General features: G+C 37.2%; 1 protein-coding gene and 1 long non-coding RNA gene across 3 annotated transcripts; one reads left to right on the forward strand and one right to left on the reverse strand.

Annotated features, from left to right (window-relative positions):
- Window positions 1-1,247: 1,247 nt before the first annotated feature.
- Window positions 1,248-9,045, forward strand: osr1 (odd-skipped related transcription factor 1). Of its 2 annotated transcripts, XM_044142593.1 has the most exons (4): window positions 1,256-1,469; window positions 6,851-7,549; window positions 7,981-8,020; window positions 8,196-9,045. In XM_044142593.1, the coding sequence occupies exons 2-4, from the start codon at window positions 6,879-6,881 to the stop codon at window positions 8,493-8,495; spliced, it is 1,011 nt and encodes a 336-aa protein (XP_043998528.1). In that variant the 5' UTR covers window positions 1,256-1,469; window positions 6,851-6,878; the 3' UTR covers window positions 8,496-9,045. The 2 variants fall into 2 exon arrangements, with proteins under 2 accessions (XP_043998531.1, XP_043998528.1); XM_044142596.1 differs by lacking the exon at window positions 7,981-8,020 and having other exon boundaries at window positions 1,248-1,469.
- Window positions 7,770-14,583, reverse strand: LOC122845971. The gene is made up of 4 exons (XR_006373170.1): window positions 14,182-14,583; window positions 12,637-12,741; window positions 10,330-10,389; window positions 7,770-8,489 (listed from the first exon to the last, which is right to left on the reverse strand). It is a non-coding gene; the product is annotated as an uncharacterized LOC122845971 (long non-coding RNA).
- Window positions 14,584-16,745: the final 2,162 nt, after the last annotated feature.

A 16,745-nucleotide genomic window follows, 5' to 3' on the forward strand; every position in this document is an offset into this window, starting at 1 on the left:
TGTTTCAGAGCACTTCCTGGTTGCCTCTGCTGACAAGCTCTATGGAAAGGTTTGTCATTTTCCATAAGAACATCACACCTGTTGGCCTACCCACACTCTCAAAAACACCAATATCTGTTTTAATGACTGTGATATCACTGCGCTTGATTGAGAAGCAAACTGGTCTGACTGGAACTCCACAGTGAATCTATTGAGTATTGTCAAGAGGAAGTGGAGAGACACAGTGTCAATAATGGAGGTATGTTATAATATTCACATATTAAAACAGAATTTTTGTTTTTAATTGATTGTAAGCAAAATATATCCACATTTGAAGGAATAGACACTTGAAATACATAACTCTAAGTCTGGGAAATCTATATCAGTTTGCCTTTTTCAGTTAATTTATTGAAATAAATTTAATTTTCAAATATATTCTAATTTATTCCTATGAGCCTGCAAAACTGTTTCAGATTGAGAGCCTTGCTTCATTACAATAAATTTGAAAGGTGATGAAACACTGACAAATTATTTTTACTTGATTTCTTTGTTTTCAGAAGGACTGTTGATTGACTGTAACAACTATTATTATTAAGTGTGAGTCTGAATGTTTAAAATCAAATACTGATGAAATTTTGGACTGACTACACCAAGAATGCTGCACTAATGAGCAGTTAAAAATGTTGCCTTGCTAAAGATACCTTAGGGCTAGATTTTTAAAACTATTATATAGACAGTCAAAGTAATTAATTTGGCCATCCTTCCTAATGAAGCTTCTTTGAAAGAAACTAAATTAAGTCTTTTTTTGATCCACAGAGTCCTGCTGTAGTAACATGTGAGGCCTACAGGGGTCGTTATTCTCAAACATTTTTGCTTGTGGAGAACTGGACGCAAGTTCTCCACAAGCAAACTTATGGAGCCCTGCGCTGATGTAAGTAAAGGTGATTAAAATGACCAGGACATTATACGTGCATGTGTACACACGTGGTATGAGCTGCAGTGGGACAAATAGAGATATAAAAACTCATTTAAAATACATTAAAACACTAAGTATTTATCAGTTATCCCAAGTTTCCATCAGTTAATGCCACTTTGGATGAGTGCAGAAGTGTGTGCGCACCCTGATGGCCAAATCACGCAGGGCCACATCTTCTCATTGTCCAGCTGTGCAAGCTCTCCAGAGCGGTGCTGCGGTTATGGGCTGGCTGTGTGACGTGCCAGGAGGTGTCGGACTGTGGGTTGAGATAAAGAGGCGGCTGAGAAGAGAAGAGCGCGCAGAACAGTGCGGCAGAGCGCAGAGACGTGAACACCACAGTGCCTGAACATCTGAGCCCAGATCAGACCAGAACAGAACAGATTAAGGCAGCTGGAACATGCTGCTGCCCCAGCCGACACATTAACGCCTCCGTCCCGCTTCAGACAGCTACGCGGCGGGCTTTCGCGTTCAGAGCGTCCGGCGGGAGAAAACCTATAAAACTAAAGTTTTTTGGGTAAGTTTTTTTTAATTCATTTTTTTAACCTTTGTAATGTTAAGCAACTGTTTTTGGTCACAAGTTTTATTAGAAACATTTTTTTAACATACTTATTTCCATATTTTCTTGAAGCGCAACAGGTGTTTCTCCTTCTTGTGGCTGCATGGCTTTTACTGATGCTCAAAATTGTTTCTTTTTCAATTTTTAAGCGGTTTACTTCTTTATTTTCATATGAAATATGTTAATTTCACTTGCGATGTAATTTATTTTCAACACATTTTAATAGCAATTGTCGATTTAACGTATGTGTTTGCAAAAACTGGATACAATGCGCTGTTTTGAATTGATGAAATTCTTGTTTAATCTTGTTCCAAAAAAAAAAGATGCTGCTTCTTTGAATAAACATTTCTGTAGATACTTTTCTGACACCTTCACACCATCCGGCCTCATCACCAGATTAATCACACTGCTCCACCAAACCACACATGGGATCTAATTAAGTTTAGATACATATTAAAGCAGTCTTTGCGGGGAGAAATCCGACAGCTTAAACGATCAAACTGTGATTTATCTCAAGTAAATATGCTTCTAACTTAAGTCAGAATCAGCCACTACTTTGGTAGAAGTTTCGCTTCCTGCAGTCAGATTGTTCTCCCTTAGAAGATTCTTTTAAAAATATTTTTTTTAACAATGAAACTCTGCATTTGTAATAACAAATATGTCATATGGTGTTTCGTAGTATTATTAAGATTAAAGTCTCAGTAACAACATCCCAGATCAGTGCATTGTAATAAAATTAAAATCAAAATACCACTTCAAACAAATATATAATTCAATTCAGAATATATACAGAAATTTGCTATTAAAATGTTCATAACTAAGAAATTCCCTCTGTTTTTGCTTCCTTTCTATTCTTTTCTATTGGTTTCATTGTCAAATTTGCAACTATTTTACTCAAAGATGTTCATCAGCTTTTTTCACTTGGAGCAAATCAGATCTTTACCAAATAAAGATCTTTACCAAGTAAAGATCAGTACCTTCTGTGTACCTTTTGTGTACCTTTTTTGTATTTCAAAAGTACAGTAAGTAGATCTTAACCCACAATTTCAGAAATTCTGGTTTTAACATTTCACTGAATCTAAAGTTCATGAGAGAGGTCTGGGTTTACAGTTTCCTGCTGACAGGTGTTTATTCTTCAGAGTGCAGTAAAGAAATTGTGCTCTTGCCGAGTGCATGAGGACGCCGCGTTCTCCAAACACGCAGCCATTCATCATCTGTGATATAACATCCACAACTTTTATAAATCATTGCCGCAGCTTCATAGACATTAGAACTCCTCAGCAAAGTTAATGCATTGTTTCAGCAGAAAAAAAAGACACTTTCACAGACTTTCTGGGCGAAACTCCGAGTCTACTTTTCTCATCTAGCTGAGAGAACAAATTCCAAAAGGCCTTGAGTGGAACTCTCATTTAATTTCCAATGTTATCATCATGAAGGTTGCTTTAAAAATGTTTAGTGTTTCATGCTTGAACATAAAACTTTATAAATCCCACATAAACTAAAATGAATAATGAGACATTAAACAAACCTGCTCATTCTTAGCTGTAAATTTATGTATCTTTAAATATGATTTGGGCTTAATTAAAAATTTAAAGAAACAGGCTAAAAAAGCACATGATTTCTTTTTACCGCTTTTTTGTTTTCCTAAATGTGTTAAAATGTAAATTATTGCAGCAGAGTGAAACAAATCCATCAGCACGAGGAGTGCTGAGTATCTCCTCTTGGTGTGTGGAAGTGAAGTTGAGAAGCAGCGTGCCACTGCAAATCTCTCTGAGGTGCTGAATCTCACGATCAAACAGAGGGGGGGCCGTTCGACACCTTGGGGCCCCTGCAGACACAGAAGAGTTAACAGGAGCAGGGAACTTATCTCCTCTAATGACCTCCAGCATAAAAGTCAATTACTTCTGCATGGTGATCAGAAAGGACAAACCGGCGGGGGGCTGTTTGAGCTCCTCTTCTCCTCATTAGCAACCTTTGCTGCAGTTTCAGGAGGGGCCTCCTTCAGTTCAACGCATTCAACCTAACATTTGCGACTTCTGGCTAATTCTTGAAGGTTCTCATTTTTTTTGTTTCCACTTTAAAAAAATAAAAAAATAAATCACATACACATTTTTGAATGAATTTAATTTAGATGCCCTCAGATTTCTAATATAAAATTATATTTCTTTAATAATAAAACTCATGATAGTTCCAACCCAATGAAGTGCATGAATTGTTTCATGCACTTTTTATTTTGACTAATATTCTGAAGAGTAGCCTTAAAAAATTCCCATACATTATTTTATTTGACTTTTTTAGAAATTCAGCTTTTCATCTTTATAAATACTGAAGGAACCATATATTTTTTAAAACACCAGGACTTCGCCTGTCAGCTCAATATGGTCAGCAACTTTGAGAGAAGTGTGTTCTTGTATTGTTGATTTATTGACTGAAATTAGATTGTTTTCCTTTATCAGACACCTGCTCTGTAAAATGAGCTTTAGTTTCTGTATCAGTAAAATTAGAGCAAGAAAAAAAGGAACAAACTGTATGAAACTGTTTAAGAAAATATGTCATTAGTAGGAGAAAATATGTTTAACATAAATATATATATAGTCAAATTTTTTTTCTTTTCAAACATTTTATTTCAGTATTAATTTGAAATCTGAATTGCATTCCTAATTAATCTGTTCTGGAGCATCAGAATTTATAATATTATTTGAATTACAATATAAATATATATCCAACAAGTGTAATAATTTTCTCTCTAAGGCATATTAGATAAAATATCTAACTTATGTTCCCTAAAAACACACATGTGATGCAAAATAATAGCTTTCCTTCTATGTGTATGTGATGAACATTCCCTGCACTTAGTTGTTCTCACGTGACCAATACAGAAAACAATGGAAATCAGTGTTACTTTCTTAATTATTTACTTGATTGTATACTTGCTTATTTAACAACTTATTTATTTACCTTTTTTATTGACTTATTTATGTTTAGTTATTTACTTAATGATATAATGACATTACGTGTTGTTATTTATTTCACTATTTAACTACCTATTTAAAGCTGGGTAGCTGACCTATTTATTTGTTAGGGACCTAAATAATTACTATTTATTTCCTCATCTAATTTACTTTTGACTAATTATTTTACTGATTTCTTAATTACTTTTTGTGCTATTTTAAGTTTTAGTTGCTTGCTTATTAAGCTACAGGCTGATCTATTTATTTTTTACTGAAATATACTATAGCATAGATATGTATTTTTTAACTACTAGCTGTTTATTTCACTTACTAATCTACTAGCTTACTTTTTTATGTTCTAAGTTAGTTAAATCATACCTCAGATTTTAAAAAGCTGCTTTTCATTAAAGTTTCACCAAAATACTGATGTAATAAGATGAAGAAACTAAATAAAAGGACCTCAAAGTATAAACTACTTTTTTTTAATCAAAATGTTTTTACTTTTGTAATAAATGAAATATGTTCTATATATGATTTAAAAAAACGTTTGCTGTAGTAGGTGGTTCCATAGGAGCTGACACTGCCAAGTTTAGCTAAGGATGACAAAGAGCAAGCCTCTTCTTATATTTACAGTCATTAAGAGGACTCTAGAAAAGAAATTAATAACACGATTTTACAGACATTTTGTTCATTTTGCTGACAGGCTAGAAACCAATATGAAATAACAGATTTTGTAACTTTCAAGAAATGAAGTAAGTATGCTCACAGACATTTATTTTGTTTCTGTTATTAGAGACAATTTCTCAATCATGACCCTCATGAGTTTCACTCTGAATAAAGCAGGAAATAAAAGTTAAAGGAAAAAATCTATAAAAGCAAATAGCAGTTTATATGCAAGCGTTGCAGTTTTTTTTTTTCTAATTATATAAATAGTGAAATTTTTTACAAGGTACCACATCCTTATGGCTTTTCTCTTCTACATTTCTGGATAACTTGAACTTTCACAACCATTAAAACTAGCACCACCTTTGTCTGAGACATTAGAGATAGTAAGCATGTATTTGTGAATGCAAAATCACTTTAAAATTGCCTTAATATTTTCAAAACGTGCAAAATGACGTCAGCATTTGAAACTATAAAAAAATACTGCATGAGTTGAGGCATGACCATAAATTCTCAACATTCAGATTGTAAAATTATGAAAAACATTTTGCATTCATCCAGATATCTTTGAATTTCATTCACATAAAAGTCAACCAGCCCTTTCTCCGATCAGTACACTTTCACAAGCTCAAAACAGCAGCTGCATATCTGTAAGCAGGTTTGATGTGAGCGACGTTGTGCCAAGGTGTGGCTCATGCTCTAAAAACTTAAAGCTGCTGCTGCTTGGCGGCTCACGTCCATCATCATCTGCCTCAGACAAAGCAACATTATTGTCTATTGTTACTCTAGCTTATCAAACCTGATGTAAGAGCTCGCAGGTATTTCTGTGGCTGAATGCTGTCATTCTGTCTCTCTGCCCTCAACAGCCCCGGGCATGTTTCTGGGAACAGGAAACACCCACACACAGCTTCGGGAGCAGGCACAAACATTGGCAGTGGTTCTATATTTTCATTTACGGAGACGTTGGTCTCAAATATTCCATTAAAAAAATGAAGCCTATTCACACTCAAGGTGATAAATCATGGTTTAAATATTTATTATTATTCTTCAATGTTAAGACCAAAGTTTATCTTCACAAAAAAGTTTAGAGTCTGAGGAACTTTTTTTTTTTGATACATGATAATCAACCATAAACTTCTCTGGATGCCAAAGTATTCTAGAGTCCAATGTGACATGTGTCCCAGTGCTGAAGCTAAAACCCAACAGACAAAACAACCTCATAAAAATGAAATAATTTGAGGGAGTGCAATGGCACAGTTAAAGTCCTGACCAAAAACTGAATAAAATGCTGCTGTGAGTGATAAAAACTACCAAAAGAAATGACTGCAAACATTAATGATCTGAAGCAGCACTGGAAAGAAGAGCAGGTCAAAATTCATTGGTAAAGATGTAACAGAAAGATAAAGTCATACAGAAAACCAGCTTATTGCTACTGATTGTGTTCCTACAAGCCAAGAATTTTTATTCCCATAAATAGTGAATGTTGGACACAGGATAAAATGCAGCTGTGTGGTGTCAGTTATTGTGTCTGTGGGCTTATCAGACAAAGTGTTTCCTTCAGAGATCTACATGCAGATCTAAGGATTTAGCTAAACCAAAACCTGATAGTTGATCCACTTTCAAAGATATGTCAGAGAAAATTCTGTTTTGTTCGTCTATTGTTTGACTTGGTTGTAATGAGTAACATATTTATTTATTTTCATTCTGGTTCTCTGTGTTTATCAGATTGCCTGCGGGATTTGCAGTAGCAGCCATGGGCAGTAAGACTCTACCAGCTCCCGTCCCTCTTCACCCGTCCCTTCAGCTGGCCAACTGCTCCCTCATTCAGACCTCCTCGGGTCTCCAGCTACCAGCTGATCATTTTCAGAGCATCTACAGCTTTAGTGCTCTTCACGCCATCCATCTCCACCAATGGACCCTCGGCTATCAACCTCTGGCCTTCCCCCGCTGCACATTCTCCAAGCTGCCTCCTCAGTTCTCCTCCATGGCCTCCTTCCCCATATTTCCCCACCTTCTGCAGCCAAAGCTGGACACAACAGGATTGCTGCAAAGCTCCAAGAGCAAACCGCGCTTTGACTTTGCCAACCTGGCAGCAGCGGCTACACAGGAGGACCATCTGAAGGTGGAGGACCTGAGCCTGACAGGTGCTGCTGCTGCAGCACAGGTATCATCTCAACACCAGACCTCGGCCAGCCTGGGATGCCTGTTGGATGTGACCAAGCTGTCCTCACCTGAGCGCAAGTCCAGCCGAGGCAGACTGCCCTCTAAGACCAAGAAGGAATTCGTCTGCAAGTTTTGTGGCCGACATTTTACGAAATCCTACAACCTCTTGATCCATGAGAGGACGCATACAGACGAGAGGCCGTACACCTGCGATATCTGCCACAAGGCCTTCAGAAGACAGGACCACCTCAGGGACCACAGGTTAGAAAAATGCTTTATCAATGCAACACCTTGTTCTCATTCCAAAGACACTGTGGCTTTTACAAAAATGTGATTTAGCCAAGTAAGCCAGTCAAATCCAGTTTTGTTTTCTCACTCTTGTTGAAAGAGTGATGACTTTGAGGTATGGGGTTAAAAATAAGCCATTAAATCATCCTCGCTTTTGACAGCACAGAGACAAAAAACAAGACACTTCCTGTAACGATTAGAAGATTTATAGCATTAGTTGAACTTGTAAATGGAAAACTACAGGTACAAAACATTCAAAGTGTCATCCATAAAAAAACCAAATTAACCTTGTCTCAACAATACCAAAGACATTTCTATTCATAATGCAGTCCTAACAGTTTCTTTGTTTGCTTTTTTCAATCCAAATCAAACACTTTCTAAATATGGCTGCTGGCCACGTGAAGAGAAATATTTGATGACACATCGACAAAGGCATCTGTGAATGTAGGTCACCTGTGGTAACTGCCATGAACTAACTGCTGGTTGTGTAGATGCTACATCATATACATGTATGTCCTTGACTTCATGGTGAAATGTAAAAAAAAACAAAAAACAAAACTGACTTTGTTTTGAAACCTTCCTGTAGCATAATACTGTGCCTTGTTGTTTCCTCTTGCAGATACATCCACTCCAAAGAAAAGCCCTTCAAATGTCAAGAGTGCGGAAAAGGATTCTGTCAGTCCAGGACGTTGGCTGTCCACAAAACATTACACATGCAAGTCAAGGAACTGAAGCCAGCCAAGATGAAGTGATTCACTGCAGCAGCAGGGAAAGGAACCCGGAACACTGGAAAAACAACACCACCAAAGACAACCGCCAAAGATATTTTCTTTCTTTCCTCATCTCAGCCGTTGGAGGCGCAGTTTTCAGTGTGAGCATTCCTCAAGGAAGAAATGTTCCAGCAGCTGATTCTCTGTAGAAATAATGCAGAAATAAGCCTTAATAAAGACTGTACGTTGGGTTATTAGTGCCTGATTTGGCAGCGAACTCAGTGAATGTGTGGAATGTGAAATGGACCTCAAAATAAAAATAAAAAAACTCCAAATATTTTGTTCCAAAGCTTATAATCTGAAAATGGACTCTGCATGTATGCAAGATATGTTTCTAGAAGCCATATTAGCGACACACAAATATCACAATCCAATGTTATTTTTGTACAGATGCATTATATCAAATTGTATTTTTGCACTTTAACCTGATTATTAATTATTGACATATATCACTGGATTTCCTAAACTTATTTTTTAAATGAATAATCATTTCTAAATAAAATATTTTACTGTATCAGGTTGGCTGTGTTCATTTTATGTTGTCATCATTTAAATGATCTTAGATAGCCTCTCATGACTTCAAGTAAAGGTCCAGTCTTAATGCGCACAATAACATCTTTTATTTGATGATGTTAATACTTTAACCAGATGTTAGCATCTTCCGTTAGAGTGTTAGGAAAGTGATGCATCTTCTAGAGCCTCAGCAACCCCACCTCAGAAAACAAAGCGCAAAGGTGATGACTTGTATAATAACCATTTTTAATCATAATCACTTTGGAAATTATCCAAGCTTTATATAATATGTTGGTAAAATAAAACGATTAAAAAAAATAACAACATAACCACATTTATGTAGCTTCTCCAAGATGTAAAAATCACAAAAAGGCCCTACATTAGTTTTATTTTCAAAATTCTTTCATTTTTTTCCCACATTCTATTTTTTTATTCTAATTATGTTAATGAAGCTAAAAAGAATTAAGACAGACAGACAGACAGACAGACAGACAGACAGACAGACAGACAGACAGACAGACAGACAGACAGACAGACAGACAGACAGACAGACAGACAGACAGACAGACAGACAGACAGACAGACAGACAGACAGACAGACAGACAGACAGACAGACAGATAGATAGATAGATAGATAGATAGATAGATAGATAGATAGATAGATAGATAGATAGATAGATAGATAGATAGATAGATAGATAGATAGATAGATAGATAGATAGATAGATAGATAGATAGATAGATAGATAACTGCAGTTCAGAAATAAATTGAGGGGTTTTGCAACTGCTTCCTTGTCATTTTCTTAGAACAAAAAAAACCTTCTCACATATTTCCCATTTTAAAATAAAAATCTTCCTTAAAAATCTGCTTCAGTTGAACGCAACACCAAATCTCATAACGAAACATGAAACCTGCAAACCGCAAAATGCTATTAACAGCATTAAAGCACATGATTGTCATCCTTTTTATGTTTAGCTCACCTCTTTGCCCATCCCTCTTCCACTTCCATTTGCAGTTTTGACTCCTTTGTTGTAAGTGTTTATCACATGTATCTTTCCACATAAAGTGAGTTTTGTGCTGACAAAACGTATAGAAAACTTATCCTACAGTTTAATAAAACAAATCTAAGATTTTGTTTTGTGTTCTTTTCTTTTTTTGCTCTCAATTTTATTTTTGTTAGCTTTTTTTTTTAAATTAGTTTTTCACTTTGGAGGGAAAAGAAAAGTGGTGTTTCAGCCTGTATTTTCCCCATGGCTGACCAGTTTTTCTGTCTGTGTTAAGAGCAGAATAAATCTGATGCCCACCTTACCAAGGAGTGACAGCTACCACAGGGTGTTAGAGAGAGGGGAGGGGTTCCAAATTACTACAAAAATTACTTTGTGTTCATCTTTTCACTGGTATAAGTGAATTCTGTTACATTCAACATTCTATTGTAGAATCAATTCACGCTGAAGTCAAGTGCTCTAACCTGGGGTCTGTCCATGGGGAACAGTTCAAACCAGTAGAAGTTTTATGAAGTGGATATTATCTGCCAAAAAAAACAAACAAAAAAAAACCTCATGAAAACTTGATGCCTGTAATGTTATTTTAACATTATTTGCAAATACAATGATCACAGAGGAAGATATATATATAAAAAAAGAATTTGCAGAATGTGCCTGGCACATAAACAAAAAATTACTTGAACTTACGACAGTGAGGTGCACACAATTCAGGTTACACTGTAAATATCAAACAAAATATTCACACCACTCATGCAGTGTACCATTTGAACCTCCTTCCTTTGAATTGAATACAGTTTCCATGCTAAAAAGTCAGCATATATACCTGCTAGCAAAATATGGTTCTGCACTAACCTAGAACTCCCTACCCAGAAACACAAGTTTGACTGTAAAATGTAAATGATACAACAATGCAACAATATGCAAAACATTTCAATCCTGTATTCAAATAAATGTTGCAGAATATGTTTTAAAAGATTTGGACAAGAAAGGGAAAATTTAAATACAATAATTCTTTTATTTGACTTACTTATTTTTGCAGAGTGCTTGATCTTGTGTTTTGCTTCAGAAAAGGTGCTGGAAGCAGAGGAAGTATCTAGAACTACTGCTAGCATGTCCAATTCTATCATTTTCATGTTAATGCTCTAAAACAACATTCACTACCAAGCAGTTCAATAGACCAAATAAAGGCAAAATTTAAATCTGATTTGGTCTCATGCAAAGGACAAATGGAAATAAAAATCAGACTGTATGAATAATTTTCAAATGTGGGTTGCAGGCACATGATCGCAGCCTGGTTTATCTGCATTTTGGACCTTTATTGTGATACATCTTCCTCTTCAAGAAGTCCCACCATACACAGAAAAGGAATCCACAGGACTTCTTTGTTAAGCTGTTTGCTTCCACTATTAAAAGAACACAGTATCTTCTCTCCTCAAATTCAGCCTCAAATCAGGAGGGATACACCTTTCCTCTTCTGATCTCTAGCTTCAGATCTTCTTTCTCCTGTTTCCAAATCTCAATGTTTTTTTTTCCAGTTTTTTCTAAGGTTGGGAAACTATTGCAAACCCTTTTTTTTTCCCTGACAAGACGACACTGAACTGATTTCAGAAGTTCAGCCATCTCTCTGTTAACTTTCACCAGGAAAATTAACTTGAAGGATCTTTCGGTACCTTGGCTTGGGAAACAAAGAGTGATCTGAACAAGATAAACTTGAAGTTAACTCTTCAAGGGCAAAGGTTAAGGAGAGTCCATATCCCAGACAGATGACCCAACCAGATCTGCACATCATCCACCATCTTTGACCTTGATTCACTCAGCATTCATAGTAATTGAATGCAATGTGTGTCTTTGTGCGTTTAACATGTTTAGTGCGTCATGCAGGAAGAAAGCTGCTGGTTCAGGGGAAGGAGAAGAGCTGAACGGATGGCCGACCCACACACCATTTCTCTTGTAGTCAGGAACTCATCAGTCTGTCATCGAGTCCCTGAGTAGCCAGAGACACAAACACAAGTGGACAGCTGAAGCCAGCAGAGGGTTGTGGACGTGACTTGTTGGTGGTTGTTGATTTGGGTACTACTGAAGGGACCTCTTCTTTGTCCACTTGTGCTACTGCTGCCAAAGCTACAGACATTTAAGTACTGAGACGGCTGGGGAAAAAGAGCATTGTTGAGAGAAACACGTTGCCTTTTGATGGTCTTGTCTTTGTAAATGTAGTGATTATCCACATAGTCGAGCAGCCTATTTAAGAGGCCCTGGAAAGCAGTATGAAAATGCTTTAAATCTAAGCCATCAGCCCTGTTACAATGGAAAATGTTTCTTTTATGTCTAGAAATCATAAATCAGTTCAAACTTCCCCTTTCAACAGCATGGCAATAAACGCTGTCGAGCTCAAACATAAGTTTTATCAGTGTGAAGGGAAGCAGCCTAAATATAGGTTTGGAAACTTTCAAAGGTGACATAGCTCAGCTTAGCATGAGAGTTGGTCCAAAAATAGGAGGAGGACAGTTGCAAAATAAGTTCACATTTAATTGTGTTAAATCTCACTCTATTTGTTTAATTTTCTTTCAAACTCCCAGTTTGGTGGCAATTGACCTAAACCCCTATGTTTAGGTTTAAAATCAGTTAGACCCATTTTAGGTCCCAAGTTCATCATTGGGATGACAAACAAGGAAAACAACCATGCATCAGACCATCACACCTTTCAATCAATCAGCTCAGAGTAAATAACCTACGAATATCCAATGATTTACTGTTGGAGTCAACCTACATACCTGGAGAAAATCCACATATTCATCAAGATGATAGGCAAACTCCTCAATGGAAGGTCAAGATTTGAACTTGGTATCTGTTGTGCGTGATTGTTTTGTTTATTGTTGCTGTAAAAGTGACAGAAACCACATTTAGACAGGAAGTTTAGTTCACATGCAGAGAACAGTGGTAAGTAGGAAGACATTTTCAAATATTTGCTATACTACAGAAGTACAGGAAGGAAATTATTTCATCTATGACCCATCATAGGTGTACAGGTGGGCACTGACACGACAACTGTTAGACATGATGAGAGAAACAAATCAGTTATTATCCATTTTCTTACACCCTTCGTCCCTAATGGGGTCGGGAGGGTTGCTGGTGCCTATCTCCAGCTGCGTCCCAGGCGAGAGGTGGGGTACACCCTGGACAGGTCGCCAGTCTGTCGCAGGGCAACACAGAGACAAACCAGACAAACAACCATACATACACACTCACACCTAGCGAGAATTTAGAGAGACCAATTAATCTGACAGTCATGTTTTTGGACTGTGGGAGGAAGCTGGAGAACCAGGAGAGAACCCACGCATGGACAGGGAGAACATGCAAACTCCATGCAGAAAGACCCCCGGCTGGGAATCGAACCCATGACCTTCTTGCTGCAAGGCAACAGCTCTACCAACTGCGCCACTGTGCAGCCAAATCAGATATTTATTTTTTTAAATATTGAAAATTTTCTTCCTGAATTCTAATTTTTAATCTTTTTAACCCTTTCTGCACTGATGGATCACAAGGGCTATTAACCTCTAGAACCCGACGGACCCACCGGTGGGTCAGAACTCTAGAGGTTAAGAGTTCTGATGACTGAAATTATTCTGCTCTTCTGCATCAGATCGTCTGTGCAGCCGGTTAGCTCACCAAATTTTGACAAAGTACTTGTAACAGTTTATTACTTCAATTCCTGACTTATGTGTCAAGCTTGGCCATATGGTTGCATTTAAAATTTGATTTACAGGAATGTATAACATTTTTACTTTTAGACCACATTTTGTTTAGGTACAGATGATGCATATTTTGGTTAGATATATCTTCAAGAATGCTCAGTGGCTAAAGGAATTTAAAAACAACCATGGAAATGCAGGTGTGTTTTGAAAGAACAATAAATAGACCTTAAAAAATCTCACCTAAATTCAGTACAAAGTTATAGGCTTTGGGAGCTGATATGTCTGGCGCATCTATACAAGGCATCAGGGAGTATAAGTTGTGAAGAATCAAAGTAAATCAAAATAGTGAGGGAAGGTCAGTAAATACAGATGATGCCAGATAGCTGCAGAAGAATGATTTGCCAGGACTAAATGGAGTGTCTAAAAACATTCTGGCTGTACTGTCTGTTTCTCTTTGGCTTGCTTTGGTCCTTATTTCATAATATATCTAAATCATCCAGTTGTTACAGCTTGGATTTTTTTTGCACAACACATAAAAATAATTGAAAGCTGTCAGACTCTACGTTTACTGCCTGTGCTGTATGACAATAGAGGGAACGGCTTTCCCGCTGGCCTTGAATTTACCTCTGTGTCCTCTGGGCTTGGGGGAAATGTCATTCACTGCTACTGTCCTCACCAGGGGATTTAGGAAGGGCTGGAAGCCTCCGCAGTGCTCTGAAGGTGGTGCTGTACACAGTAGATGTCACTCTGGTTCACTGACACTTTTATGGCTTCCACCCGGCAGTTGAGTTGGAGGGTGGCAGGATGAACGCACCGTGAACTGACAGATATAGAGCTGAACTGAACTGGCCTCCCTGGCTACCTCCAGTCAGGGAGGAAAGAGGAAAGAAGCCCCCCTTTGCTCCCCATCTCCATTACAGTTGTTTTACAGCAGCATCAGAGCAGACCAGGAAGGTGAAAGGAGGTCTTGATGAAAATCATTTCCACATGGCCACTGGCCTCCTCACCCACAGTTATACAGGGATAATGGCACAGGGCGCGTAGTGACTCTCGCCACTGCTGGGGTCTCGTAATGACACAACAGCCTGCAGCTGCACTACATTAAAGCAAGGCGGTGGCTGCTGAGATCTTTACAAGCTAAAAAGTCAACTGTTATCCTGAGATCAGTGGATAATATTTGGCTTTTGACAATTCATCCACTAAAGGATATAAACACAGCAGTTTCAAAAATAAGCCTTTCAACCATTTGCAAAGGTCTACTTATATTTTTTTCAAGTTCTGAAGTCAGCTTGCATCTCAAAGATTGTATACAACATTCTTTAGAAGACCAAATTGATGTCAAATGGTCAATTATCATCCCTTTATGAACATATGGATTAACAACATGCCAGATATTCCAATTTGCATGCTTTCCAACTCTAAAATTGGACAAATCTTCAGATAAATCCTAAAGAACTTGGGTAAATTCTACAGCAGAATTATTTTGTATTATTTAGCTTGTTATAAATCATCTCAGACCTTTAAAAGCAGGCTTTTGTTTGAGGATTTTCATGCTCTTTTGTAAATTGTGGAGATTTTTAATTTCATAATACTGTATAAAGTATTATGAAAGTATAAAGTATAAAATATTCACACCAAGCCTTCCATGGGATAAGTATCTGGTTTTATTTTGATATGCATACACATTCAGGCAAAGATTGTTTTTGAATGAGATTTGATTAAATTGGCCATGTGGAATAAGTAACAGATTCCACATTATTGCACCAAGATGGAAAACAGCAATAGGATTTGGACTGTCTCTCTCTATAAAACAAATACTCTCAAGACATTCTGTCAGGAACATGGAGCAACAGAAAACTGGAGCAGTGAGCAAGGGCAGTTCTTTAATAAAGAAGTTTGATTACTGACAAGGAACAGGTAGTTGATTGGTAATCGGGTGCAGGTGTGAGAGAGGACCAGATAAGCAGGCTGAGGGAGAGAAATGGCACAACTGATCAAGGAGGAGTAAACAAACATGCAAAGCATAAATCTAATTGGACAAAGAATGGTTAAATGCAGGAAGTGAACAGATTTAGCTTAAACAACAAAATAAAAGACTGATGTAAAGAACAAAAAGAAAAACAACAACTATGGCTTATCACATATAAAGGAAGTAAAAATGCAAATACAGAAAAACCAAAACAACCCAAGTACCACAAGGATATGACAAATATTGTTTAGAACATAAATTCAGGTGAAGTGCAGTGCCTGTATTTGGGATAGAAAGGTGTGTTTGGGGGCATATCTGTAAAGTGAACACTGGTTTAATTGATGTGCTGATGATCAATGGTTCTATTTGCTAATTCAAGCTAGTTCTGGTTCAAATGCGTTAAAAAGACAACCCCAAAGACATTTAAACTTACATGGAGATAATTTCCCTCACCTTATGGAAACATAAAGGCAGAATGATGGCTTGACCTGGAAGACTGATAAGTAGGTGTGTATGCCGGAGTGCAGGACAAAAAGGACATTGTCCAGTAAATAGAGCATCCCCAACCTTTACAGGAAACAGCAGTTATGCAGAGAAATGACAAAACAAAACATCAACCTAGGACTGTGACATGTTCTGCATTAATGCTGTCATCATAGAAGTGGAAATGGGCTTTCCACTCATGGAACCCATCACTGATCCTGGCTGTGGAACTTGTTGCTGACAACAAGCTGGATGATCCTTTTCCTCTTTAATCCATTTCATCCAACTAAAATATGGAACACTGGTTCATTCCCAGAACGCTCCCATCCAACTCAGATGCCTCATAGACATAAGCAGTGAATGCCACTAAAAACCATGGTAGACCTTCTGTATTTGTTACAGGCAGGACATTATTGTTGCATTTTATTTATTGACATTCATTTCTAAACCGAAACTGTGAACCTAAACTGCTTTGTCTTTTCAGTTTTTAAGCTTTAAAAGGGCCTATAAATCATTTCTTAGATGAGTTGATTGCAAACTCTTGTAAATACTCAGGCATAAACTGTTCAATGTAACTGAGTAAATATTTTTCAACGTCAAACAACTAAGTTAAATACTGTAGTCAAAGGTAATGGATCTTTAATGTAGGCGCTGGGTATGGGAATACTGTACAAGGGATGCAGATAGGAACATTTTGAAGGAATGTTTGAAATTAGTGTTTGCATTAAAATTCAGC

The sequence above is a fragment of the Gambusia affinis genome, linkage group LG16 (genome assembly GCF_019740435.1).
Source record: "Gambusia affinis linkage group LG16, SWU_Gaff_1.0, whole genome shotgun sequence".
NCBI classification, from domain to species: Eukaryota; Metazoa; Chordata; class Actinopteri; order Cyprinodontiformes; family Poeciliidae; genus Gambusia; species Gambusia affinis.

Bases quoted from the DNA above. Each gene is read 5' to 3' on its own strand.
- osr1 (XM_044142593.1), top strand. From the start codon at position 6,879: ATGGGCAGTAAGACTCTACCAGCTCCCGTCCCTCTTCACCCGTCCCTT. The intron at 7,550-7,980 runs GTTAGAAAAATG...GGCCACGTGAAG, and splicing joins GACCACCTCAGGGACCACAG to AGAAATATTTGATGACACAT. The intron at 8,021-8,195 runs GTAGGTCACCTG...TTCCTCTTGCAG, and splicing joins CGACAAAGGCATCTGTGAAT to ATACATCCACTCCAAAGAAA.